The 27187-nt window shown below is 41.5% G+C and overlaps 1 protein-coding gene across 3 annotated transcripts; it reads right to left on the reverse strand.

Moving 5' to 3' along the window:
* On the reverse strand, positions 1–27187 carry MEAF6 (MYST/Esa1 associated factor 6). Of its 3 annotated transcripts, XR_009221896.1 has the most exons (8): positions 27068–27187; positions 25797–25912; positions 22308–22395; positions 22115–22160; positions 6735–6927; positions 2992–3049; positions 2337–2370; positions 1–1546 (listed from the first exon to the last, which is right to left on the reverse strand). XR_009221896.1 is itself a non-coding variant. In XM_058553724.1 (7 exons), the coding sequence occupies exons 1-7, from the start codon at positions 27155–27157 to the stop codon at positions 1538–1540; spliced, it is 576 nt and encodes a 191-aa protein (XP_058409707.1). In that variant the 5' UTR covers positions 27158–27187; the 3' UTR covers positions 1–1537. The 3 variants fall into 3 exon arrangements, 2 of the variants coding, with proteins under 2 accessions (XP_058409707.1, XP_058409706.1); XM_058553724.1 differs by lacking the exon at positions 2992–3049; XM_058553723.1 differs by lacking the exons at positions 2337–2370; positions 2992–3049 and having other exon boundaries at positions 1–476.

Raw genomic sequence — 27187 nt, forward strand, 5'->3', positions numbered from 1 at the left:
CAGAGTCAAAAAAAATTTTATTTGAGAAGAAGAGTGAAAGCTTTTGCACATTTGACAAGGTAGACTTGTTTTGATAAGAGATGCCATCCATATTCAGCTCTACGAATATTATCACAAATGGAACATATTTTTTTCTAACAAAGATACGGGCATAAGTAAAGGACTATGACTAAGAGAGTCGAAGGAAAGGTGAGGCCCCAAATCTTATCCCTAGACTGATTCACAACATAGGATTTAAATCAAACCATCCAGTCTCCTAACGCAGTGCTTCTCAACTTGGCTTCTGATCAGAATCCCAGGGACTCTCTGAAAGGAAATCTCAACAACTAGACGGGACCCAGGCAGTCTCTGGGGCTGGGACCCAGGCAGCAGTGTTTTTTAAGCTTCCCAGGTGATTCCAATGTGCAGCTGAGGCAGGTCAGCACTGCTCTGGAGGCAGGCAACAGTTATCAGCAAGTTCCGCAGACCAGCAACCCCTGTACGGAAGAGAGTCTGTTGGGCATCGCTGGCTCTCATTGATCCTGTCTTTCACTCTGCTCAAGAACTCCATATGGTATCAGCTTTGGGTGCAATTCTGAGCCTTTCTATACGCCTTAGTGATTTTTAGAGCAATATTTAATCAGGCAAAAACCAGCAAAGAGAGAAAAGATGGAAAGAGAAAGAAATTTCAATAAGGCATGATATGAATAAATTATTTTAAAATAAGTGAAAAAACTATCTCAGGTTTAAAAGTAAAGCATGAGAAGTCAAAGCCTGTGAAAATTTATTTATACAAAAAAATAAAAATATCTATTTTAAAGGATTGATTTAAACTTATGTTTTTCAGCTTTTCCTGTTCCTTGAACATGAAACTGTTTCCAACTCAGAAAGATTTAAGATAGGCAATTATTAAATAAACACTCTTTACCTTCCTCCTGCAAAAAAACAGAGCCAAGTTCCCCATTTTATTTATGGTAAACCAGATTATCTTCAGTTAAGAATATTGGCAACAGCACGAAACAGATTATCAGATATGTCAGCAGGAAGGTACGAGCTGTACAACAGCATTACAAAAAGCCCAAAGAAGATGGTAAAAACAACAATAGAAAAATAATAAAACACAAACAAAATAAGAAACTGCCAGATATTTACAGCCTCCCTCTGAAATGTGACCTGTGTTCTACTTTCAGCATAAAACAAAAGCAGAGAACATTTCTCGATGGGTATCACAGATGACGCTGGTGCCAGCCAGTCTAGGGGGAGACATTCATTCCAAGAAGGGAGAAACGCACAGTTAGCAACTTGCTGGGACTGTAACCAGGTCTTGGTCTTCCTGCAGTTCTGTTACTAAAAATGACACAGTCAATGATCCGATGCAGTCTGACAGAAATGACTTGTTTGTCACCACATTTCAGAACAAACCACTCAGAGTCACAGGCACTGGGTCTGGGAAAGCAGAGGTGGGTGGCCACACACAGGTGAGGGATATTTATCTTTGTGAGGTCGGAGGAGGGAAGCAGGACTCTAGAGCCTGGAAGCTTCTGCACTAACGAATCTTCTAGTAGTCCTAAGGAGAGAAAAACAAAGTCCCAACTTACTCTCTGCAGAATACTGGTTTGAACCTAAGAAAAAAATCTCATAAACAAGTCTGCTAGGGGGTTGTTCTGTAGCCAAAGATTCTATTTCAAACGTAATGGACGTTATTAACATCTGAAAATGGCCTGTCTTTTGAGTCCACAAAGAGACTAAACTGAATCAATCCTGCCCCATTAGATCTTCTGAGCTCACCAGTCATAAAAAAAAAAAAGCTAGCATTAACAAGTCACTATTTAATGAAAGGGAATTTTTCTTCCATAAAGATGTAACCCTTTCTCTCTCCAAAGTATAAAGAAAGTAAATAACACCTCAAAGTTGAAGTGTATCCAGATGGACACCTCAGACTTTAAAATGGGAGTTGTGGGGCAGGCGTGGTGGCGTAGGGGTTAAGTTCGCATGCTCCACTTTGGCACCCCGGGGTTCGCCGGTTCAGATCCCAGGCACGGACCTACTCACCGCTCATCAAGCCATGCTGAGGCGGCGTCCCATATAGAAGAGCTACTACTCAACAACTATGATACACAACTATGCACTGGGGCTTTGGGGAGAAAAAAGAAAAAGAGGAAGATTGGCAACAGATGTTAGTGCAGGGCCAATCTTCCTCAAAATAAATAAAAATAAAATAAAATAAAAATTTAAAAAAAAAAACAATGGGAGTTGTGACTCCTGACCAGGAACACTCAGAGTTCTGAAGACAAATACATTTTTCTCATCATCTACAAAATTACCAGCCTTTCTGAAATGGTCCGGCTGATACTTACAGCTCGTGGTTTTTTGTTTAACTTCAGATCAATCCTGTGATAGGAAAGATAAAAAATATTTGCATTTTAATTTACAGAAAAAAGGTCCAAGAATCAGCTACGCATAGGGCACAAGCTATAACAAAGGCTATTTGGTTATGTAAAATCCACATTCTTCATTAGACTATGTCATATTTAGTTGTTTACCCAGATATTATTAAGCAAGTATTTAAAAACACGAGCAGATACTCTTGCCACAAGGTAAACTTAAAACGACTCAAAATAGAAACATACAGCAGTTACAAAAGCCATATAGTTTTTTAAAATTACTCCAAAATTACACATTAGAGATTGGATTAAGAGGCATGCTCTACGTTAATGTGTTAGCTCTGTAACTATATCACTGATAATCACTGAGACACAGAGTGATTAAGAATAGGAAAGAAACTAGGACGTTGTATTTCTGGACAGGAAACACCAAAGAAATTTTAAAAATTTCAATTTTTAAATCTTTCCAAAGCAAAATATCAAGATCTTAAAACTATTAATCTCCTTATGAAGCAAAGCCAGAAAATCAACTTAAATATAAATTAAAGGTTATCTATTTTAAAAGAAATTAAAATGCATAAAAGTGAAGTTTACTTAATTTTGCTTAAGTTATTAAATAAAATGTTACCTCCATCACGTTTTTCTGTTTTTAAAAAAAACTTCCCAGCCTAACCTAATATACATACCTACAATTAAACAGATAAACTATGGGTTAGAAAGGTCTCAAAAAGGCATATTGGTCTCTACACACTAAACAACACAGCACAAATACTAATTCAAATCAAACTTACTCAAAGTCATAATCAAACATGCCAGACGGGCTGAGGGGCAGCATTTGAAAGGAAGAAAGCAATAGAAATTAATATACTAATTGAATAAATTAGTTGATTAGCCACCCTAGCAAGATTTATAGAAACAAAATCAGCTCTAAGAATAAAGTTTCAAACATCAAAGCACCAAAGATTCTGTGGTTGGGAGATTCCCTTCCCTCAGTGAATTTCACATCAGAAGAACAGACTATGAAAGGAAAAGTCATTTCATTAGAAAACTAGATACCTGCAGGCCTTCTATTAGCTGCCAGATTCAGAGTTAGAACTTTTAAAATATTTAATTGTAACAAAAAATACAAATAGGGCATTAGAAGAAACAGAGAAAGAAGGGTTTAGTCATATAATGAAGGGTGCTTTGAAGACAGTACCAATAACTCAGCATAATATACTTTCACTAAAATGAAAGATTAAAACGTCATACACTTTTAAAAAAGAAAACATTTTGCAACTTTTAACTCCAGTTATATGTTCTAGGTGTGTCCAGGGAACATGGCACTCCTTTTCTACAGCATTCATCCTAGAAGCCAAGGGTCGAGTGGAGAGTCTTGTTCCAGACACTGCAGAGCCGTATCACTCTGCCCCCTGACTGGTGACGGCAGTTAACTGCTTATGTCAGGGCTATAGTTACGGAACACCAAAGCCTGCAGTGCCCCTATTAAAACAAAGGAACGCTGACCTCCACAAGCAGCCAAGCCCCAGGCTCCCAAAAGGGAGCAGTACAGAGGACCAGGCCACCTGTGGCCATCACTGCTAACAGACCACGGTCTGGGCAGACCTCCAAAGCAAACGTTAACCCGGAGTGCGACACCAGCTCCTTAGCCGGCTCCGACGCCTTCCCTGCTGTAGACACGTGGTAAAACAACATGCAAAATGGCTGTGTCATTTTGTCATTAGCCAGTGTTTGCAAGAGTGAAGCTGGAAGAAACCTGAACTTCAACATCCCTCATCCAACATCCCTTATGCAAGAGTTTCACTTAAGACATCTGGGACAGTAAACAGTAAGTGTACAAACCAGGAACTATCAAAAATTTAACGTTCAGCCTAACTCAACTTTGTTCACAAATCAAAGGAGACTGGACCTACTTAATGAAAACTTCAAACTATCTAGAAGAATTTGAGAGGTTGGGATAGTAGCAAAAACCTATAAGAGCAGCTATAAGTTATTATTTCAACTTTTTTCTTTAAAGACACTGGGACTCATCATTCAGATACCACGTAAAACATAAAAACTCAGAACATTGCAATCATTCATGAATGCTAAAAATTACTTAATAAATTTTCATATTCCCAAAGAGGACAAATTCAAAAGTGATTCCTTTTTGCTGAAGTGCCATATTTATTTCCACTTTGCTTTATTCACCATTAAACAGTGCCTGGCACACAGTAGGTACTCAGACGTTGGCTGAAATAATGTACTACTGACTTTATCGACCATGGGGCGTGGCACATGGGAAGAGAAACAAGTACTGTACTGAGTGCAGACTTACAACGTGTGGATCCCCCCACGCCATCTGTCAGCCCCACTCAGACATCAGTCAGGGGGTCAGGGGTTGGGGCCAAACACAATTCCAGACTAAAGACGGCAGGAGTCTGAGCAGCGTAACTGGCCAGGAGGTGCCACTCAGGTGCACTGAACTGTTCTCCCCAGTAAGAAGGCAAAGCAGGTCCACTCCGCCCCCCTGGGGCAGACAGTGCCTGAGGCCAAGGGAGACGCTGGCCAGGTATTAAACCAGGGAATGAACAAGGAGCCTGCTTTCCAAACAGAAGACACCACTTGTGAAAGCAGTAACTAACATCGAAGATCTTTATAATCTTGTATTTTTCTGAACGGAGTTAGCTCCTGGGGCCAGGAGAGGAAGGAAGAGTAGGAAGAAGTGCTGTTCCTATGAAAATCTACTAGAAACCTGCAAGAAAGTGAGGTTCACTGCCTAACTCCCTTGTGTCAGTCAGCTAATGATGTCACTAAAGCAAATGAGGTATTGCCAGAAATAAATAACAGCTATCTGGACAGTCTATCATGACAGATGGAAAAAATGTCCCAGCAACTTTGAAGGAATTTTCTCCCTACTCTTAGATACTCTGAAATAGGAAAAGAATCATTACTTTAAAATGACACTGGAGTAAACTTAATCAAAGCATCACGGGGCATGATATTTAATTATCCTGACAATTTAAAAAAATATTTTTAAGAGTATGGTTCTCTGCTACTGTTTGTGATAAGCTAAGATCAGTCCTATCACAGTGATCAAATAACCTGTAGCCTTACCGAAAAAAAAGATAGGCAATTTTTGCTGCTTCTTACTGCAATTATGAGACTGGCACGGTGATTTCTGGTTTGCAGAAAAACATAAGTAGCAGTCCTTAGTCGCTATCTGGATGAAATACTATTTCTGCGGTCTAAAAACCACCACCACTGTCGACAAGAAAAACTCTTAAAAGAGTTAAAGAATCAGTTGATGCCAAGGAGGCTTAAATCAGTTAGAGTTGATTCTATATTATCCCCGGGTGTCATATCCACGAAGCTAACAATTTTCATACTTTGGGTGCATGAAGAAATATCCTACAGGTTTGTAAAACAACCCAATCCAGAAGCCAACTGGAGGGTAGGGAACCCCACGGACTCCTCGCATGCCCCCTTTCATCTTCTCAGCATGCAGGACCCCCAGAGAAGCGGGACAAAAGCCAGCCTGTGGATACCTGGTTTTCATGCCTTCCAGGGGAAGGTTTGAGGCCAGAGCAAAATCCTCACTCTAGAAACTATGCCCTATCCTCTCTGAGTGCAGCTGTATAACTTCCAGTTATCTAAGTTAACAGGCCTCAGCATTACCATACAAACCCCAAGCAGAATGAATGCTAAAATCCTCTCTGGGTGACACCTGACCCTCTGTCCACTGATGTCACTCCCACCTCATTATGTACTGCAAACAAACACAGTGGACAAACAGCATCTAGGAAGGCACTCTCATATCTTATAGACCTTATGTTGTCCCTCTGATATCTGAAGTCAGCATATTGCAGAGATATATAAATCTAAACAGAGAAATCACAAGCAATCAAAAAACTGGTATTTAAAAAGAAAAAAACGCATGTGAGATCAGTTCTCTCCATCCTGGAGAGAGTAAGAGTAGGCAGGGATCAGGACTGAGAGCAAAGGACTTTATCCCACTTCGCAGCTTCCTAACATGCACTAGTGGCATTTTCTAAATACCATGACACAGATTCCGTTTCTATTTCCCCTTTCCCTCTTCTAAAAGGATTCCAAATCACCATATTAAACAAGTTTCTAAGGAATAAAATTCTTCTACACTAGAAATAGTGAGAAGGATGTCCTTCCTGGTTACTCTAATGCCCACCAGTTCTCCCGTTAGAGAGGGAAAAATTAGTCTGCTTCATTTGGACCAAAGGAATTTCTTCCCATCAGCAACAGGAAGACTGCACCAACCCTGAAGACTTTTTTTCTAGTAAAGTCCCTTTACAGCAATGGCCACGGAAGCTCCGGGTGGGCAGGCGTGGGGTGTGGGGGCTGGTCCCTGCCACTGACCTGTGCCGGTTTTTGTTCTTTCGTTTTTTATGGCTGCTGTGGTGACTCCCCGAGGAAGCAGAAGAAGCAGCCTTCTGAGGCTTCACTCCCTGCACAGATCCGTCCAGATCCTCAGGGTCCTCCTGGCTCGGCTCATTTTCCTGATTGTGGAAGTCTGGAGAAGTATCGCTTTCCGTCCCACTTCCCGGCTCCCCTGGAGGAAATAAACACAAGTCCCCAGAAACATCATCAGTACTCCTCAGGCAATCTGTCCACCAACCAGGAAAGACTTTTTGAGCACCAATATACAGAAATAGATTATTTGCTATCCTCAAGGACCATATATTCTAATTGACGGGAAGATATATACAGTCAAAGCATCAAAGTTACCAGAGTTCTTGAAAAACATGTAACCTGAAACAGTGTAACCAGAGGCAACAGATCTAATGACAGCTGGGAGATGGGACCATACAACCAGGATAACCTCACTGCATAAAGGTTACTATTATTTTTTTTTCTTGGTGAGGAATACTGGCCCTGAGCTAACATCTGTGCCAATCTTCCTCTACTTTACATGTGAGACGCAGCCACAGCATGGCTTGATGAGCAGTGCGTAGGTCTGCACCAGAGATCCGAACCCCCAAACCCCGGGCCACGGAAGTGGAGTGCACAAACTTAACCACTATGCCACCGAGTCACCCCCACAAAGGTTATTTAAACATAGAATACACTAATGAGATTAATAGTTATATGAGAAACGTTACTGAAAACATTACATATGTCTTTGGGAGGTGAGAGATGACCTTGGGAAAACTTCCTACAGCTGGCCCTGGTTCCTTCCCCAAACCATACAGGAATCCTGTCTTCCTATCAAGAAAAAGGGCCCAAGAGGAGAAGAGCCCCATTACCTAAGATACTCTGAAAAGTCTTATGAATATTATTTAAAAAGCGATAATAATACTCTTCAGGTGACACATATTCCCAATTTTAAAACATCCCTTAGATATATTAAATAAGCAAGTTCAAGAACAATTTGTATAAATATATATTTTTTAGGAAAAATCACATATATTTTGGTAAATGTATACTTTTTTCCCCTGAAAGGAATTTCTTGAAACTCTCAATAGAATAAGACAGGGGAAGACTTTCACTTTACTGAACTGTTGAAGGATCCTAAATATGTTCATCATCTGTTTCTAAAAACTGTCAAAAATTTTGGACAGCAGGACCAGTTTTCTTCTTATGTCTTTGTATATCTTATGCTGGGAAGAGATTTCAAATTGAGTAGCAGATGAATATGAGAAGTAGAAAAAAGAGGCAGTCTCAAAACAGCAGAAGAGAGAAACAGAACCAGATCTCATAAATCAAGAAACTCTATTTTTATTTATTTATTTATTTTTTTTTTTGTGAGGAAGATCAGCCCTGAGCTAACATCCATGCTAATCCTCCTCTTTTTGCTGAGGAAGACCGGCTCTGAGCTAACATCTATTGCCAATCCTCCTCCTTTTTTTTGTTTCCCCAAAGCCCCAGTAGATAGTTGTATGTCATAGTTGCACATCCTTATAGTTGCTGTATGTGGGACGCGGCCTCAGCATGGCCGGAGAAGTGGTGCATTGGTGCGCGCCCAGGATCCGAACCCGGGCCGCCAGTAGCGGAGCACGCGCACTTAACCACTAAGCCACGGGGCTGGCCCAAGAAACTCTATTTTTGAACATTTCATGAAAGCAACAGAAGAGGGAGCTCTAAGAACTATGAAGCTAGAAAAAGTATACTGACCAATGCTGCCCTTCTAAAGTTCAGGACAGCTGATTTCATATAAAAATTAGCAACAGAACTTCAAAACTTACTACACAAAGCTAGAGTAACAAGACTGTGTGGTACTGGTATAAGAACAGACACACAGATGAATGGAATAGAATTCAGAGTCCAGATATAAACCCTTCTATTTATGGTCAACTGATTTTCAACAGGGGTGACAAGACAATTCAATGAAAAAAGAACAGTCTTTTTGACAAACGGTGCTGGGACAACTGGACACCCACATACAAAAGAATGAAGCTGGACCCCTACCTCACACCATACACAAAAACTAACTCAAAATGCATCACAGACCTAAATGTAAGAGCTAAAACTATAAAACTCTTAGAATCCACTGGATTAGGCAATAGTTTCTTAGATATGACCACAAAAGCAAGCATGAAAAGAAAAAATATATAAATTGGACTACATCATTTATATAAAACTCTTGAGCTATAAATGATATCACCACGTAAAAAAAACAACCCACAGAATGGGAGAAAATATTTGCAAATCATATATCTAATAAGGACTTGTATCCAGAATATATAAAGAACTCTTAGAACTCAAATTAAAAAAAAATCGGCAAAGGATTTGAATAGACATTTCTTAAAAGAAGATATACAAATGGCCAACAAACACATGAAAAGATGCTTAACATCATTAGTCAATAGGAAAATGCAAATTAAAACCACAATGATTGGGTTGTTTGCTTTTTGTTGTTGTTGAGATGTAAGAGTTCTTTATATATTTTGGATATTAACCCCTTATCAGACAGATGGTTGCAAATATCTTCTCCCAATTGTTAGGTTGTCTTTTCATTTTGTTGATGGTTTCCTTCACTGTGCAGAAGCTTTTTAGTTTGATGTAGTCCCATTTGTTTATCTTTTCTTTTGTTTCCCTTGCCTGGTCAGACATGGTACTTGAAAATATGCTGCTAAGACCAATGTCGAAAAGCACACTGCCTATGTTTTCTTCTAGAAGTTTTATGATTTGTCTTACATTCAAGTCTTGAATCCATTTTGAGTTCATTTTTGTATATGGTATAAGATAATGGTCTACTTTCACTCTTTTGCATGTGGCTGTCCAGTTTTCCCAACACCATTTATTAAAGAGACTTTCCTTTCTCCATTGTGTGTTCTTGGCTCCTCTGTCAAAGATTAGCTGTCCACAGATGTGTGGGTTTATTTCTGGACTCTCAATTCTGTTCCATCGATCTGAGTGTCTGTTTTTGTGCCAGTACCATGCTGTTTTGATCACTATAGCTTTGTAGTATATTTTGAAATCAGGGAGTGTGATACCTCCAGCTTTGTTCTTTTTTCTCAGGATTCCTTTGGCTATTTGGGGTCTTCTGTTGTTCCATGTAAATTTTAGGATTTCTTGTTCTATTTCTGTGAAAAACGTTAGAACTTTGATATGGATTGCATTGAAACCATAGATTGCTTTAGGAAGTATAGACATTTTAACTATGTTAATTCTTCCAATCCAAGAGCACAGAATATCTTTCCATATCTTTGTGTCTTCTTCAATTTATTTCAACGATGTTTTATAGTTTTCAGTGTACAGGTCTTTCACCTCTTTGGTTAAATTTATTCCTAGGTATTTTATTATTTTTGTTGCAACTATAAATGAGATTGTATTCTTCATTTCTCTTTCTGCTAGTTCACTGTTAGTGTATAGAAATGCAACTGATTTTTATATATTGATTTTATATCCTGCAACTTTACTGTATTCATTTATTATTTCTAATAGTTTTTTGGTGGATTCTTTAGGGTTTTCTATACATAAAATCATGTCATCTGTAAATACTGACAGTTTTACTTCTTCCTTTCTAATTCGGATCCTTTTTATTTCCTTTTCTTGCCTGATTGCTCTGGCTAGGACTTTCCATACTATGTTAAACAAGAGTGATGAAAGTGGGCATCCTTGTCTGTTCCTGTTCTTAAATGGATAGCTTTCAGTTTCTCTCCATTGAGTATGATATTAGCTGTGGGTTTGTTGCATATGGCCTTTATTATGTTGAGGTAGTTTCCTTCTATACCCATTTTATTCAGAGTTTTTATCATAAATGGATGCTGTATCTTGTCAAATGCTTTCTCTGTATCTACTGTGATGATCATGTGATTTTTTTTTTCCTGGTGAGGAAGACTAGCCCTGAGCTAACATCTGTTGCCAATCCTCTTTTTGCTGAGGAAGATTGGCCCTGGGATAACATCCATGCCCATCTTCCTCTACTTTATATGTGGGAGACCTGCCATAGCATGGCTTGATAAGCAGTGCATAGGTCTGCGCCTGGGATCCAAATACGGCCGGCCCTGTAATTTTCCTTTTTTGTGTTGTCCTTGTCTGGTTTTGATATCAGGGTAATGCTGGCCTCGTAGAATGAGTTACAAAGCTTCCCCACCTCCTCAATTTTTTGGAAGAGTTTGAGAAGGATAAGTATTAAGTCTTCTTTGAATGCTTGGTAGAATTCACCAGGGAAGCTGTCTGGTCCTGGGCTTTTATTTTTGGGGAGGTTTTTGATTAACGTTTCGATCTCCTTACTGGTGATTGGTCTATTCAAATTCTCTATTTCTTCTTGATTCAGTTTTGGAAGGTTGTATGATTCTAAGAATTTATTCATTTCTTCTAGATTATCCAATTTGTTGGTGCATAGCTTTTCGTAGTATTTTTTATTCTTTTGTATTTCTCAGGTGTCCATTGTAATTTCTCCTCTTTCATTTCTGATTTTATTTGAGCCTTCTCTCTTTTTTTCTTGGTGAGTCTAGCTAAAGGTTTGTCAATTTTGTTTATCTTTTCAAAGAACCAGCTCTTTAGTTTCATCAATTTTTTCTATGGTTTTATTAGTCTCTATTTCATTTATTTCCACTTGGATTTTTATTATTTCCTTCCTTCTACTGATTTGGGGCTTTGTTTGTTTTTCTTTTTCTAGTTCCTTTAGGTGCACTGTTAGACTGTTTATTGGAGATTTTTCTTGTTTGTTGAGGTAGGCCTGTATTGCTATAAATTTCCCTCTTAGTAGCCCTTTTGCTGTGTCCCATAACATGTGGGCATGTTGTATTTTCATTTTCATTTGTCTCCAGGTATTTTTTGATTTCTCCTTTGATTTCTTCATTGACCCAACAGTTGTTCAGTAGCATGTTGTTTAATCAATTGTTTAAGCAATTAAATCATTTGTTCAAGCAACTGAAAAATGGGCAAAAGATCTGAACAGACATTTTTCCAAAGAAGATACACCGGAGGACAACAGGCACATGAAAAGATGTTCAACATTACTAATTATCAGGGAAATGCAAATCAAAACTACAATGAGTTGCAGCCGGCCTGGAGGCATAGCAGTTAAGTTCTCACAGTGGCCTGGAGTTCGCAGGTTCAGATCCCGGGCACGGACCTACACACGGCTTATCAAGCCATGCTGTGGCAGGCGTCCCACATATAAAGTAGAGGAAGATGGGATGGATGTTAGCCCAGGGCCAATCAAACAAACAAACAAAAAAAACTATAATGAGATATCACCTCACTCCTGTCAGAATGGCTATAATTAACAAGACAAGAAATAACAAGTGTTAGAGAGGATGTGGAGAAAAGGGAACTCTCATACACTGCTGGTGGGAATGCAAACTGGTGCAGCCACTATGGAAAATAGTATGGAGACTCCTCAAAAAATTAATAGAACTACCATATGATCCAGCTATTCCACTGCTGGGTATTTATCCAAAGAACATGAAAACATGAATGCGTAAAGATATATGCACCCCTATGTTCACTGCAGCATTATTCACAATAGCCAAGACCTGGAAACAACCTAAGTGTCCAGCAAGGCACGTGGGATATATACACAATGGAATACTACTCAGCTATAAAGAAAGTGAAATCTTGCCATTTGCAACATGGATGGACCTTGAGGGTATTATGCTAAGTGAAATAAGTCAGACGGAGAAAGGCAAACACTGTATGATCTCATTCATAAATAGAAGATAAAAACAACAACAACAAACAAACACATAGATAGAGAGATTAGGTTGGTGGTTACCAGAGGGAAAGCGGGGGGGGGGGGGGTGCGTAAAAGGGATGATTGTAATTAGTCTTTGGGTGCTGAACATGATGTAGTCTACACAGAAATCAAAATACGACGACGGGGGCCGGCCCGGTGGCGCAAGCGGTTGAGTGTGCGCGCTCCGCTGCGGCGGCCCGGGGTTCGCTGGTTCGGATCCCGGGCGCGCACCGACGCACTGCTTGGTAAGCCATGCTGTGGCGGCGTCCCATATAAAGTGGAGGAAGATGGGCACTGATGTTAGCCCAGGGCCGTCTTCCTCAGCAAAAAAAAGAGGAGGATTGGCGGATGTTAGCTCAGGGCTGATCTCCTCACAAAAAAAAAAAAAAAAAAAAAAAATACAACGACGTACACCTGAAATTTACATAACGTTATAAACCAATGTTACCTCAATAAAATAAATAAATAAAAATTAAAAAAAAAAAAACCACAATGAGATATCACTTCTAATTATAAACAGAAACCTCATTAAATTGAAGCTCTCATTAAATTGGGGGAGCGCTCATGCCCTACTTTTATACCAGAGCCCAAAAGGAAGAAGAAAGAACTTCCCCTTCTTGATGGGCAAGAAGCTCAGCCAATGAAACTGTCACAATTAGAGACTGTCACAACTAAGCCAATGAAAAGCCATTACACACAGAACTCTCACCTCCTCCAATGGACCCTCTCCACTTCCTCTTTCCTTCTATAGAAGAGTTTCTCTTCCCCTGCTGTTGGGGGACTTGCAAGTGGCTCACCAAGGTTGTAGACTCTGAACTGCAATTCTTTGCTGATCCCAAATAAACCCATTTTTGCTGGAGAAATAACCTGCTGTCTATCTGTCTAAGGTCAACACTTCCCACCCACTGGGATGGCTATAATGGAAAGACAGACAATAAGAAGGGTTGGTAAGAATGCGGAGAAATTGGAACCCTCATACATTGCTGATGGGAATGTAAAATGTGCAGCCACCTTGGAAATCAGTTTAGCAGTTCCTCAAAAGGTTAAACATTGAATTAGCAAATGACCCAGCCAATTCTACTCCCAGGTATATACCCAAGAGAAATGAAAACATGTTTACACAACACCTGTCATGAATGTTCAGTATTATTCATAATAGCCAAATGTCCATGAACCGATGAATGCATAAATAAAATGTGGCATATTCATACAATGGAATGTTATTCAATATTAAAAAGAAATGTAGGGGGCCAGCCCCGTGGCTTAGCGGTTGAGTGCGCGCGCTCCACTACTGGCGGCCCAGGTTCGGATCCCGGGCACACACTGACACACCACTTGTCGGGCCATGCTGAGGCCACGTCCCACATACAGCAACTAGAAGGATGTGCAACTATGACATACAACTATCTACTGAGGCTTTGGGGAGAAAAAGGGAAAAAAAGGAGGAGGATTGGCAATAGATGTTAGCTCAGGGCTGATCTTCCTCAGCAAAAAGAGGAGGATTGGCATGGATGTTAGCTCAGGGCTGATCTTCCTCACAAAAAAAAAAAAAAAGAAAGAAAATGTGGTATATACAACAATGGAATATATTATTCAGCCTACAAGGAAGGAAATCCTGTCATACACTACAACATGGATGAAGCTGGAGGACATTATGCTCAGTGAAATAAGCCAGTCACAGGACAAATACTGCATGATTCCACGTATATGAGGTATCTAAGATAGTCCAACTCACTGAAGCAGAGAGCAGAATGGTGGTTACCAGGGGCTGTGGGGAGGGGGAATGGGGAGTTGCTGTTCCATAATTATAAAGTGTCAGTTATACAATATAAGTTCTAGAGATCTGCTGTAAACATTGTGCCTATAGTTAACAACATTGTATTGTGCACTTAAAAATCTGTAGATCTCCTGTTTATTGTTCTTACCACAATTTAAAAAAAAACCTATCATTTGGAGATACATACTGAAATACACATACAGGAAAATATGGCATGATGTCTGAGATTTTCAATACAATACAGGGGGTGGAGCTGAGAGTAGGTGAGATGTGGATCAGCCACAGTGTGATGGTTTGGGGGCAGTGTGATGGGTACACAGGGGTTCATTATTTTATTGTCTCTATTTGTGAAAACTCAAAATTCACTTTAATAAAAGTTAAAATGTAACCTTTTTCCCGCTCTTATTTTATCCCAATGATACCTGTAACAGGCCCTCCCAAGGTATGCTTTTAGGAATGCGAATAGCAAGACTCTTTTTGGAAAGTCTAGAGTGTTTTCCCACACTAAGAACCAATTCCCCAATTCTCTAGACACTAAAAATTCAAATTAATTCTGACACTAACTACCAGAGTTGGGGCAGACCCAACAGGTTAAGGGCTCAGTCCCGCAAGAAGGCCCCCACTTCAGACGCCAGTTGCAAGGCCTGGGCCTCCCATACTTCTGACAGACCAGCTATAAATCAGGAGTACCTACAACCCCCTCCTCAGGTTTGATAATTTGCTAGAACCGCTCACAGAACTCAGGAACACACTTTACTTACTGCTAGTGGTTTATTATAAAGGATACAACTCAGGAACAGCCAAATGGAAGAGATGCACAGGGCAAGGCATGGAAGCCCCATGCCCGCTCTGAGCACACCACCCCCCCAGCATCTCACCGTGTTCACCAACGGAACTCCTTCATTTAGGGGTTTTTATGGAAGTTTCATTATGCAGGCATCATTAATTAAGCCATTGGCCACTGGTGATTAACTCAATCTCTAGCCCCTCTCTTCTCCCGAGGAGGTTTAGGGGGTGAGGTTGAAAGGTCCAAGCTTCTAATCCACAACTGGTCTTTCTGAGGACCAGCCCCCATCCTGAAGCTACCTAGGGGCCCCCAGCCACCAGTTGTCTCATTCAATTTTTTTGCATACCAGTCATTTTCATTACTCTGGAGATTCTAAGAGTTTTAGGAGCTCTGTGCCAAGAAAGGGGACAAAGACCAAATATACATTTCTCATTATGCCACAGAAAATAACTGAGTTTTATTTATGAAAATCACTCTTTGACACAGTAATGTCATTTCTGGGACACTGTCACACAGGAAAAAAAAAAAGCTTATGTATACAAGGCAGTTGACTGTGACATCGTGCATAGTGGAGAAAATGGAAACAGTGTGAACACTCATCAACAGAGGCAGCACAACCCAAAGACGGGGTATTTTTCAGCTTTTAAAAAGAACGTGAGATGATAACAAGAGCCAACACATACAGTCCTTACTATAAGCCGAGGACTGTTCTACACACTTTAATTATATATATACAACCCTCACAAAAACTCTACGATTATGATGTCCATCTTACAGAGGTAGGAACTGAGGGACAGAGAGGTTAAGAAACCTGTCCAAGGTCACATAGCTAATGGGCTGTGGAGTCGGGATTCGAACTCAGGCGGTAGGGCTCTGAAGTCCATGCTCTTCATCACTACTCTATCCTGCCTCTCACTGTATGCATGGAACTGGCAAGGGTACATGTGATGTAATAAGTGCAAAAGCAGATAATATGCACACTTAGGTCTAATTTTTCTACTAAAAAAACTCCAGCTCGTGTGTGTGTGTGTGTGTGTGTGTGTGTGTGAGAATCCAGAAATATGTGTTAGGAAAATACCAAGCTATTAATGTTGGCTACCTCAGAAAGTTGGGACTCAAGTAGAACAGCAGGTAATTAACCTTTTTCATATTCACCTCTGAATAGCTTGACTTGTCATGAGAATGTATTACTTTTCTAATTTATAATAAAATATAAAAAGATGAGCCTTAATTGGAGAAGTATTAGGACAGCCTTCCTCTCCCATACCCAGACCTATTTTTAGTTAGGTAGCAAACGTCATCTCTAAAAATGCAAATGGTGGAGGGACTGGCTGGGGAGGGAACAGGCTGACAGGTCACAAGGTCACGAAAGCTCTGGATCATAGATAGGATGACAGAAGGGGCGCTAGACTGAGTAGGGGCTGGGCACAGGGGGAGAGAAGGGTTAACTAAAAAGGTGGGAGACAAGTAAGAAAGGCAAGTTAGACACAGCAAATTTTATGTATGTTGCAATTCTATTAAGACATTGATAAGCAAAACTAACCATTTACTCATTTTGGGCCAGCTGCTATGAGTACTGAGTAAATGGATGAGTTGGTCACATTCTAGGAGGTAAGTACACATGTACATACACATGCGTGTAAACACGTACAAAACAGTGCAAATGGAATCAGAGCACTATGAATAGGGCGTCCTCTCTGAAGAGGTAACCCATGTCCCAAAGGGCTGATATGGATATTAAGGCCCTGAAAAAACTCAGGGGGTGGAATTTAAACTGGACTTTGAAAAATTAGAAGCCAAAATAAATACAAAAAATAGCACAAGCAAAAGTGCAGAGGTGAGAAAATGCAAAGTATATTTGGGACAAATAAATCAAACCTGTGATTCATTTAATAATCAAATTAAACAGAGAGCTTGAGAAATGAGAGGTGAAGTGGAATAAGAGATAGGTTAAGAGGAGTCATAACGTCAGATTAGGGATTTTATCTAGCGAGACAACATGAGGTGATGTTTAAGAGGACTAAAGGTTGTTTAACCTCTCTGAGCCCATTTCCCCATCTGTAAAATAGGAATTCTTTCTCTTACATGTTGAGTGTCTCTTATGGACGAGGCACTGGGCTAGATGTTGGGGCTACAGCAATGTTCCCCGCTTTCAAGGAGCTTATAATCGATACCTGTCCTCAAGGAGTAGCTTTAAGGACTAAATGAGATAACGCAAGTAAAGTGTCTGCTTAGTGTCTGCAACATAGCAAGTGTTTAAATCTCAATATCCTTGAGATCTACAAACACGCAAGTCAAATTCCAAACAAACAGAAAGACCACTTGCAGTAAAACAGTTGCTAGCAGGACCTAAGGCAAAGTCATCAAGAATTTCCCAACAGAAAAGTAACATCAAACAATTAATATGTACCCGTGTTTTAGGATTATTAGGCCAGAAGAGGTTTATAAGAGGGAGTGGAGCCAGGGAGACTAGATCAAACACTGTTAAAATACAAAGTGAGGCCACAAAGTAACAATTTCCTTCTCAGCAGAAGAGGAGCGATAACAAAAGGGGTGGGTTACAGCAGCTCGGAGCGCAGCAGCAAGTCAGGCAACCGTCTGAGGCTGCCACTGTGAAAAGGCACATAAGGTTGTTTCTCATGCACGTGAAAGCGAGCAACTCATCTTTAGAGCAAAGAACATCAGATTTTGATTAAGTTTAATATAATCCACATATGAGACACTCTACCTATTAAAAGAAAGGCTAGCTATTGAACAGTGCCAAAAAAATAACTTCTGATCAGCACAAAAAGTTTTAAGGAGGAAAGGCGGATACCCAGAACAACACTGATGCTGTGGTTTACTTACCCACTGGAATGAGGTAACTGCTGCGGAGAGATGTGGTTTGATGAAAGCTTCAGAGGAGTCCAGTAAAATAAACAGTGGAGACTGTGCTGATCCTTGAAAGGAAACTGGATAAAATCTGCCTGGTTTGTTTTTCTTTTACTTTACTCTTTTTTACAAAAATATACAATGCTTCGCTAATTTGCATAAAATTCCGCTTTGGGGACCATGCTAATCCACTCTCACTCTAGTTTGGGTACATAAGAAGCCAAAGGGAGCAGAAAGTAATGCTTTTTTTGAGGAAAATTTTCAGAATGGTTTGAAAAGAAAATGATAAAAGTACAAAACTCCAAAATACTTCAGATCTAAAAATATGCAATTCAAAATTCTCAGGGAGAAGAATGTTTACTTCACTGCTACCAAAGATCAAAAACACAGAAAACATTCCACAAGATTGGTTTCACAGAAATTCTGAGACCCTGGAGAGCTTTTGTACAAAGGAAAGAGTGAAAGGCAAAGCAGACCTTTCCTCTCCTGGAATTAAAGCGTGGTCTGAATCACCTTGGTCTTTCAGGGACCCTCAAGCCTTGAACTTGGTTTAAAGAGGTCCAAGCACCCCCCCCAAACGCAAACATAAGTCTCCTCCGGAAGACAGCTCCTTCATCCCAGCCCTCAAATTACTCCACAAATATAGTCATGTGTCACACAACGATCTTTCGGTCAATGACAGCCACCTGTACAATGGTGGTCCCATAATATTAGCACCATACAGCCTAGGTGTGTAGTAGGCTACACAATCTAGGTTTGTGTAAGTACACTTGATGATGTTCACACAACAATGAAATGACCTAACGATGCAATGCTCAGAATGTATCTTTGTCGTCAAGCGGCACATGAGTGTACTTTTAACTATAATGAGCAGTACACAGTCAAAGATAACCAACCACACAGGGAAATCAGATTTCATGAGTAATAATCAGCAGAAACGACAATCAGAAACAGGTCCTTAGAAATTTCAGAAACTGAAATACAGACTACAGAAAAACTACGCTTACTATACTTAAAGACGTAAAAGACAAGTTTGAAAATAACTGCAAAGAAAGCTACTGACAAATTGCATAGCAGATTTTTTAAAATAATTAAGTAGAATTTCTGGAAATTAAAAACGTAATAACAAAAGATTTAAAATCAAGGGAAGGTTTAAGAGCAAATCAGACTCAACTGAAAAGAGAATTAGGAACTGGTAGGTCAAAAAAAAATTACTCATAATGCATCACAGAGACAAAAAGACAGAAGAGATAATAAAAGACATAAAGGATAAAATGAGAAGGTTTAACATATCTTAAGCCAGAGTACCAGAAGGAGAGGAGAAGGAGCATGGAGCAAATACAGTATCTAAAAACATTCCCAGTAACAGCAGGGAATTTTCCAGAACTGATGAAAAATACCAAACCACAGTTTCAAGAAGTCCAAAGAAACCCAAGCCAAATAAATAAAAACAAATTCATGGGGCTGGCCCAGTGACACAGTGGTTAAGTTCAAGTGCTCTGCATCGGCGGCCTGGGGTTCTTGGGTTTGGATCCCGGACACGGATATACACATCACTCATCAAGCTATGCTGTGGTGGCATCTCACAAGCAAAATACAGGAAGATTGGGACAGATGTCAGCTCATCGACAATCTTTCTCACCAAAAAAAAAAAATAGCAGTGGCAAGTGGTAATGGTGGAGGTGGTGAGATAGAATGCAAAATTACTTTCAAAGGGCTCTGACCATTTGAATTGATGAACTTCAGTATTTATGTAACTCTCTATACTCTGCTTTATTCCAAAAAGAATTCAAGGCAGCTTATCCAGAGTCATATAACAAAATCCAATAAAATAAATTTAAAATGAGGTAAATAACACAAAGGGGAATAGAAGAGGAAAGTAAGCTGGATGCAGTACTAAGATTCATTCCCAAAATGCATGCTATGAATTCCTATTTGCTTTCTAGAGGGGAACCACAAATTTGGCGTTAAGCGTTTTAGCACCCATACAAAGAGGGAAACATTCAATTACAAGATTTTCAGTAAAAACCAACTAGTCTTTCAAGGAAAACAACAACTCCTAAAGGAGATAATAGTAACGAAATAAAAAACATTTGCAACATCCTCTTACAATAAATAGAGTAACACATTTTACAGGACCAAAGTGTAATTCAGAAAATGCAACTTTATAGGCAAGACCAAGGAATATCACTATGATGTATTCCAGAGGTGGGGCTCAATGTAGGGGGAAGTTCCTAAGGGAAGGGATGGCCTGCAGATGCTTCAGAAAATCTTTAATACGTATTTGTCGCAGTCAAGCTTCTGAAAGTAGGGGCTTTAAGAGCCTTCCTGACTAGTACCTGAGTGCACCTGTTCTGTGTGGGTAACTGGGTACAGGGCCATATACTAAGCTATCCACTAAGCCAGGGGCTGGATAATAGGCTCTTGTGAAAAACCGAGGAGTCAGACTTCATTCCATCTCAACTCATAGGATTCAGGTCCAGAATGTCCCATAACCAGTCTTGTTACTCAACAAAGCAGATAAAATGGCTCTACATTCTAGAAGTGGCATCAATTGAAAAGAAATGAGATTTAACCGGCAGTCATAGCAAAAGAAAAATCAGGACTTGGTACAACTGATTAGGTTGCAGAAAGGAATCAAAGGCACCTACAAAGTTTTGAATGAGGGAGAATAACAGTACTATTAACAGAAAAATTGGGCAGACACATTTTGGAGGAAAGAGAATAGCTCAGTTTCAGGCAAAATGTCTGAGTCTGAATACCTGAGCGGAAGGGGCCGGCCCCGTGGCTTAGCGGTTAAGTGCGCATGCTCTGCTACTGGCGGCCCAGGCTCGGATCCCAGGCGCGCACTGACGCACGGCTTGTCCGGCCATGCTGAGGCGGCGTCCCACATACAGCAACTAGAAGGATGTGCAACTATGACATGCAACTATCTACTGGGGCTTTGGGGACAAAAAAGGGAAAAAAAGGAGGAGGATTGGCAATAGATGTTAGCTCAGGGCTGGTCTTCCTCAGCAAAAAGAGGAGGATTGGCATGGATGTTAGTTCAGGGCTGATCTTCACAACAACACCAATAACAAAAAAGAATACCTGAGTGGAAATGTCTAGAAGACATTTTCTAGAAATGCAGGACTAAAGCTCAGGAAAGGGGTTAGGGATAGAGCTAAAAATCTAGAAATCTCACCATGGAGATAATGACTGAAGTCACTGAGTAGTTCTAATTCCCAAACTCAAACCACTGCCCTAATGCAAACAAAAGAACTGGCTCCCGCCACAAGATACGCCACCTGAAAGAGGCACACGACCACCACACAAAAGGCAGGCTGCATTCCAAAGCGATCCAGCGCACAGTGTGGGCATCCAACACAGCCACATAGAGTCTGACTCAGAAAGATGAATGCATAGACCTACACTCCACCACTAGAGAGCAGAAGAGAATGAAACTAGATGGCTTACACAGAGAATGATACAAATTCTCTACAAAGTAAACTATCCACTCTCCATGTTATATTTAAGAACACACAGGTACATTCTGTTTACAGGACTGGAATTTCCTAAGAATTATTAAGTTAGGTACATGGGGATTTATTAAATACGTCTGAAATTTTCCATGATGAAAGAGTTTTTTAACTTTTTTTTTTTCCCACTGAAGACGACTCACCTGAGCTACCATCCGCTGCCAATCTTCCTCTTTTTTCACTTGAGGAAAATTAGCCCTGAGCTAACATCTGTGCCAATCTTCCTCTATTTTGTATGTGGGTCACCACCACAGCACCACTGACGAGTGGTGTCAGTCTGCATCCTGGATCCGAACCCACAAACCTGGGCCACCTAAGCAGAACATGCTGGACTTAATCACTAGGCCATAGGGCTGGCCCCTGAGATTTTTTTTAACTTTAAAACAATTTCCTAAGACTTATCAGGAGTGAAGACATATCTTTGTGTCTTCAAGCAGCTGACGTCGATCTTCGTGTCATAGAAGAGGCACAAAGGACATGGCAGTTTCTTCCTCCAAAGAAAGACGTGATCAAGGATACCCAAAAGGATTCCTAACTTCTAGAGGAAGAGGCAAAAGTATAAGAGATGCAGTCTTCAGATACACAGTTGGACAGAAGTAAAATATGGGGACTATGGTAGCGTAACAATCAATTGATGAAAAGTAAAAAATAACTTACTCTTTTCAATGAGCTGGTCTTGAACTCCTGCCAATGCACTTACTGCCTAAAAGAAAAAAACCACCAGTTACTAGAAAAATTATCACAGACCTCAGGGGAGCACTCACAGGCAGAAAGGAGAGAGAAAACTCAAAGAAATTTAACTGAGGTCTTCCTCAACAATGGCCACAGAAAGACCCCCCACCTCACTTACAGCTGCTGAAGTCACTGAGGATTTACTGAAGAGTCTCTCAGCCTCCTTAAACTTCCGGTTCCTTCGATCGTTTTTGCTATTGGAGTTTCTAAAACACACACAAAAAACTCATTATAAGCACCAAGCTATGTTTATGGCTCAAGCCGAAGATGTCCCAGGGCAAATGTAAGGAACTCTTTTTTTTTTTCTTTTAATTACCAAGCTCCATACAGAAATGCCTCCATACCACTTGGATTGACCAAAACAACCTTTACGCTGAATGCCTATGTAGAAAGCAATGTTTTCCAGAGTATGGTACGTGCTCCACTGTGGTACATGTGATTACTTTAAGTGGTTCACAATCATTTTCATTTTCATTTTATTTATTAAATTGTATTTATTTTAATTGCACTTATTTTAATGCTTATTACTAAAAACCACTAGCACAGACTAGCGATAGGAAGTGTCTCTGTTAAAATTTAAAGAAAGAACTAGGGTTCCTTAGAGAAATGGCTGATATCAGTTCTGGGACAAGAAAAGGAAAGGTGACAGAGAGCAACAAAGTGCTCAGACTATTGGGTCACGTACAAAGGACAAAGCCCGAGGAGGCTCCCCTGGCCACGTATGGAACAAACTAAGCATCAAAAAGGATAACAATGGGTGTGTCTGCTTTGTAAAAAGTCTCTGAACTGCTTATTTATGATTTGTGCACTTCTCTGAACAGTCACGTACCACATAATGTTTTGGTCAACAACAGACCGCATATACGACGGTGGTCCCATAAGATTAGTACCATACAGCCCAGGTGTGTAGTAGGCTGTACCACCTAGGTCTGTGTAAGTACACTCTATGATGTTCACACAACGACGAAATTGCCTAACGACACATTTCTCAGAAGTTATCCCTGTTGTTAAGTGACACATGACTGTATACATTTCAAGAAATGTATTTATACTAAAAAATAACATAAACCTCTACAATAAAAAAGTGACAGCACTACATCCTAACACACTGATTTTTTAAAAAAATCCATGAGGGCCAGCCCCGTGGCTTAGCGGTTAAGTGCTCGCGCTCCGCTGCTAGCGGCCCTGGTTCAGATCCGAGGCGCGCACCGACTCACCGCTTCTCCGGCCATGCTGAGGCCGCGTCCCACATACAGCAACTAGAAGGATGTGCAGCTATGACATACAACTATCTACTGGGGCTTTGGGGGCGGGGGGGAAATCCATGAGTCTATAGTGATACTAAAGAAAGACGGAGAATGAAAGAGAGAGAAGATAAAAAGGGAAGATTCTTCTTCCAGAATGCCAGTAATAAACGTAAAAGGAATAGTAAAATTAGAATCACTATTTTGCAACCTCCAGTATAATAAGCGATTCAGATAAGAATCAACAATAGATACTAAAACCAGTGATAAAAATTTGGGGGGAGCAGTATATTCACACTGTCTAAAAGTATAACCTCCAAAACTACTTTTTAATTACGAAGAGAAAAAATGAACTTTTATAATGGAGAAATCATATGATCAAACTTAGAAGTACCAATAATGGGACAATCTGACATCCTGCACCTCCGGAGAAAACAGAGGTAAACAACAAGAAGTACACAAATCACTAATGTGACATTTTTGCCAAAAATTTAAACAGGATCTCTTATGAGGTCACAATAAGAAAAAATCAGGGAGCCGGCCCAGTGGTGTTGTGGTTAAGTTTGCATGCTCCACTTCAGCGGCCTGGGGTTTGTGGGTTCGGATCCCTGGCGCAGACCTACAAACCACTCATCAAGCCATGCTGTGGTGGCGTCCCACGTACAAAATAGAGGAAGCCTGGCACAGATGCTAGCTCAGGGACAATCTTCCTCATAAAAAAAAAAGAAGAAAAAATCAGGAACTGGAACATTCCACAAGACAACCTCATAAACAACTTCACCACCAAAAAAGTGGGAGACTCTCCAAAATTAAGAAACTAAAGAGACGTAACAGCAAAATGCAATGCACGGATGCTACGTGGATCAAAACAAGGTAGCAAAGCATTTTGGGGACAATTAGGGAAATCTGAATAAAGACTGTGTATTAGATGATGCTATTAATTTAGTGATAATTTTCTAAGCACGATAACTGTGGTTAGGTAAGAAAAATGTTCTTATTCTTAGGAGGTAATAGCTGGCATAATCAGGGGCAAAGTGTTATGATATATCTGCTTTTAACCTTTAAATGGTTTAGCAAAAAAAAAAAGTATGGGGAGGGCCGGCCTCGTGGCTTAGCGGTTAAGTGCGCGCACTCTGCTACTGGCCGCCCAGGTTCAGATCCCGGGCGCGCACCGACGCACCGCTTCTCCGGCCATGCTGAGGCCACATCCCACATACAGCACCTAGAAGGATGTGCAACTATGACGTACAACTATCTACTGGGGCTTTGGGGGGGAAAAAAAAAAGTATGGGGAAAGGGGTGATATAACCACAAAGAGGCAGCCTGAGGGAGATCCTTGTGGTGATGGAACAATTCTGTATCTTGTTTTGTTTTTTTATTTATTTTTCCCCCAAAGCCCCAGTAGATAGTTGTATGTCATAGTTTCACATCCTTCTAGTTGCTGTATGTGGGACGCGGCCCCAGCATGGCCAGAGAAGCGGCGTGTCGGTGCGTGCCCGGGATCCGAACCCAGGCCACCAGCAGCAGAGCGCGCGCACCCAACTGCTAAGCCACGGGGCCAGCCCCAATTCTGTATCTTGATTGCAGAGGTGGTTACAGGCATCTACACACATGATAAAATGACAGAACTACATATACACATTGTATCGATGTCAATTTCCTGGTTTTGATAGTGCACTAGAGTTACATAAAACCCAACCATTGGGGAAAACTGGGTGAAGGGTACATGAGACCTCCCTGTACTGTTTTTGCAACTTCCTACGTATCTATAATTATTTCAAAATTTTTTTAACAAGTTAAGTATAGATAGATGTGTGTGTTTACATATATTATAGAGAGAGGAAGAGAAAAGAAAGAGAGAAAGCAAATGTGGCAACAAGTTAACAAGTGGTGAATGCTGGTGAAGGGTAACAAGTGTTCATGCACTATGCTTTCAATTTTTCCATAGATTTGAAAAATTTCAAAAAGTTCAGACAGTTTTCAAAAATAATATTACTAAATAAATAGTAGTACAGTTGGCACACAGGTATGGCAAATATCGTGAGGGCGGAGCTCATGACTGATTAAAATGTGGAAAATACTAACAAGAGAGCTGCTGTGTAAAGTATTATATGCTGTACTTCATTTAAGCCTCACACAACCCTGTGCCATAGGCTGGACTTTCTACTTTAGTGATGTAGGATTTGTCCGGAATTACTCAGTGAAGCAATGGCTGAGCCAGAGTCCAAGTTCAAGCCCAGATCTCTTTCCCCACCACCACTTTATTACTGCCTCCCTGCAAACTTGCCACCAAGAATACATATATCCTTAAAAACAAATACTACTAGGGTACAACACAAACACTGCAGGCTTCTGACACTCACTTTTGGTTGGTCAGATACCGATCCCAGCCACGAATAATGTTGCCATACATCTGAGTGTCCTCCAGGTAGCTCCCTTCAAACGCATAGATCTGTCTCTCCAAGTTTGCCAGTGTTTCCTGAGAGATGAAAAACAAGGAAAATGGATAATGCCTTTGAAACGCAAACGTTAAGTCTGATCAAACTGAAAACTCAAGCTCAACTACACTAAACCACCCTGGTAGAAAGACGGATCATATGGGGAGGGGCACGCTGCTTCAGACTAAGCCAGTCTAGACCTGTCTTGTTGGATCCCTTTGAGAATAGAATGGAATAGACAGAGCGCGTCCCCAGAAAAATATACACGCGTGCAAAATTGTCCATATATTTCAGAGGGTTCATAGAAACCTAGCTGTCAAGAACCCCGGCTGAGGCAGAACGTGAGCGGTCGCCACTCCCACGCATAAAAGGTACCGCTACCGGGGAGAAGGAAGGCTGCGCAGCCTCCTGCGCCAACTCGCTCCCCTCCCGGAAGGCTCAGAGAGGCCGCCTGCGCTAGGCTGCCAGTTGCTATGGAAACCTGGAAGGGCAGCTTCAGGTGAGATGGGCCTCCCGCTGCCCAAGCCAAAACGCCATGGGGAGGGAGGGCTTAGCCATCAGGGTGCATGGGACCCTGGCTGCATGTCACAATTCATAATTCCCTAGACTGAGCCCGTTCCCCTCGCCTGTCACTTTCTAGATGTTCCCAAACACATCACATCTGCCCATCAAAAACCCCATCCAACGGATCTACTCCTAGTTCCCAAAAGGACATGCGCCCCTCCATCCTCCAAAGGCCAGACTGGATAACAAGGTGCCCCTCCCATACCCGCCCTGGTGCTACCCCACCCGCCCCAAAGCCCACCGGCAAGCCCGAACCAATCTCCTACAGCCCACCGACACGCCCGCCCCAACCCCCAAAGATCGCGGACCCGCCCGCTTTCCCCCAGCCCGCAGAGCTCACGGACACTCGCCTTTCCAGGCTCCCACGCACAAGCCCCCACTCCCAGGCGCATCGTGCCTCCACGCCCCCGCCCGCCCGGCCCCCTCCCCGGCTCCGCGCCCCGCCCCCGGCCCCGGCCCCGGCCCCCGCTCCGCACGGCCGCGACGCCGAGGCGCCGGCGGGCCGCGGAATGCGCAGCCCGGCCTCGGCCACCGGACTCCCGGGGTAACGGCCTGGCGCGGCGGGGCTGGGGCCCGGAGGCGCGCGCGGGCGCGGGGCACCCACCCGGGCGCCCCGAGTGCCAGCCCCTCACCGCCAGCTCCTGCTTCCGCTTCACGAGCTCCGCCAGCTCCCGCCGGGTGTCCGGGATCTGCGGCGGCGCCGCCTTGTTGTGCATCGCCATGTTGGGCTGAGGCGGGCGGCGGCGGCGCCA

This window comes from Diceros bicornis, chromosome 13 (genome assembly GCF_020826845.1).
Source record: "Diceros bicornis minor isolate mBicDic1 chromosome 13, mDicBic1.mat.cur, whole genome shotgun sequence".
NCBI classification, from domain to species: domain Eukaryota; kingdom Metazoa; phylum Chordata; class Mammalia; order Perissodactyla; family Rhinocerotidae; genus Diceros; species Diceros bicornis.

Bases quoted from the DNA above. Each gene is read 5' to 3' on its own strand.
- MEAF6 (XM_058553723.1), bottom strand. From the start codon at position 27,157: ATGGCGATGCACAACAAGGCGGCGCCGCCGCAGATCCCGGACACCCGG. The intron at 25,913-27,067 runs GTGAGGGGCTGG...TTCATCTCTCAG, and splicing joins AGCGGAAGCAGGAGCTGGCG to GAAACACTGGCAAACTTGGA. The intron at 6,928-22,114 runs GTAAGTTATTTT...TATTTCCTCCAG, and splicing joins AGACCAGCTCATTGAAAAGA to GGGAGCCGGGAAGTGGGACG.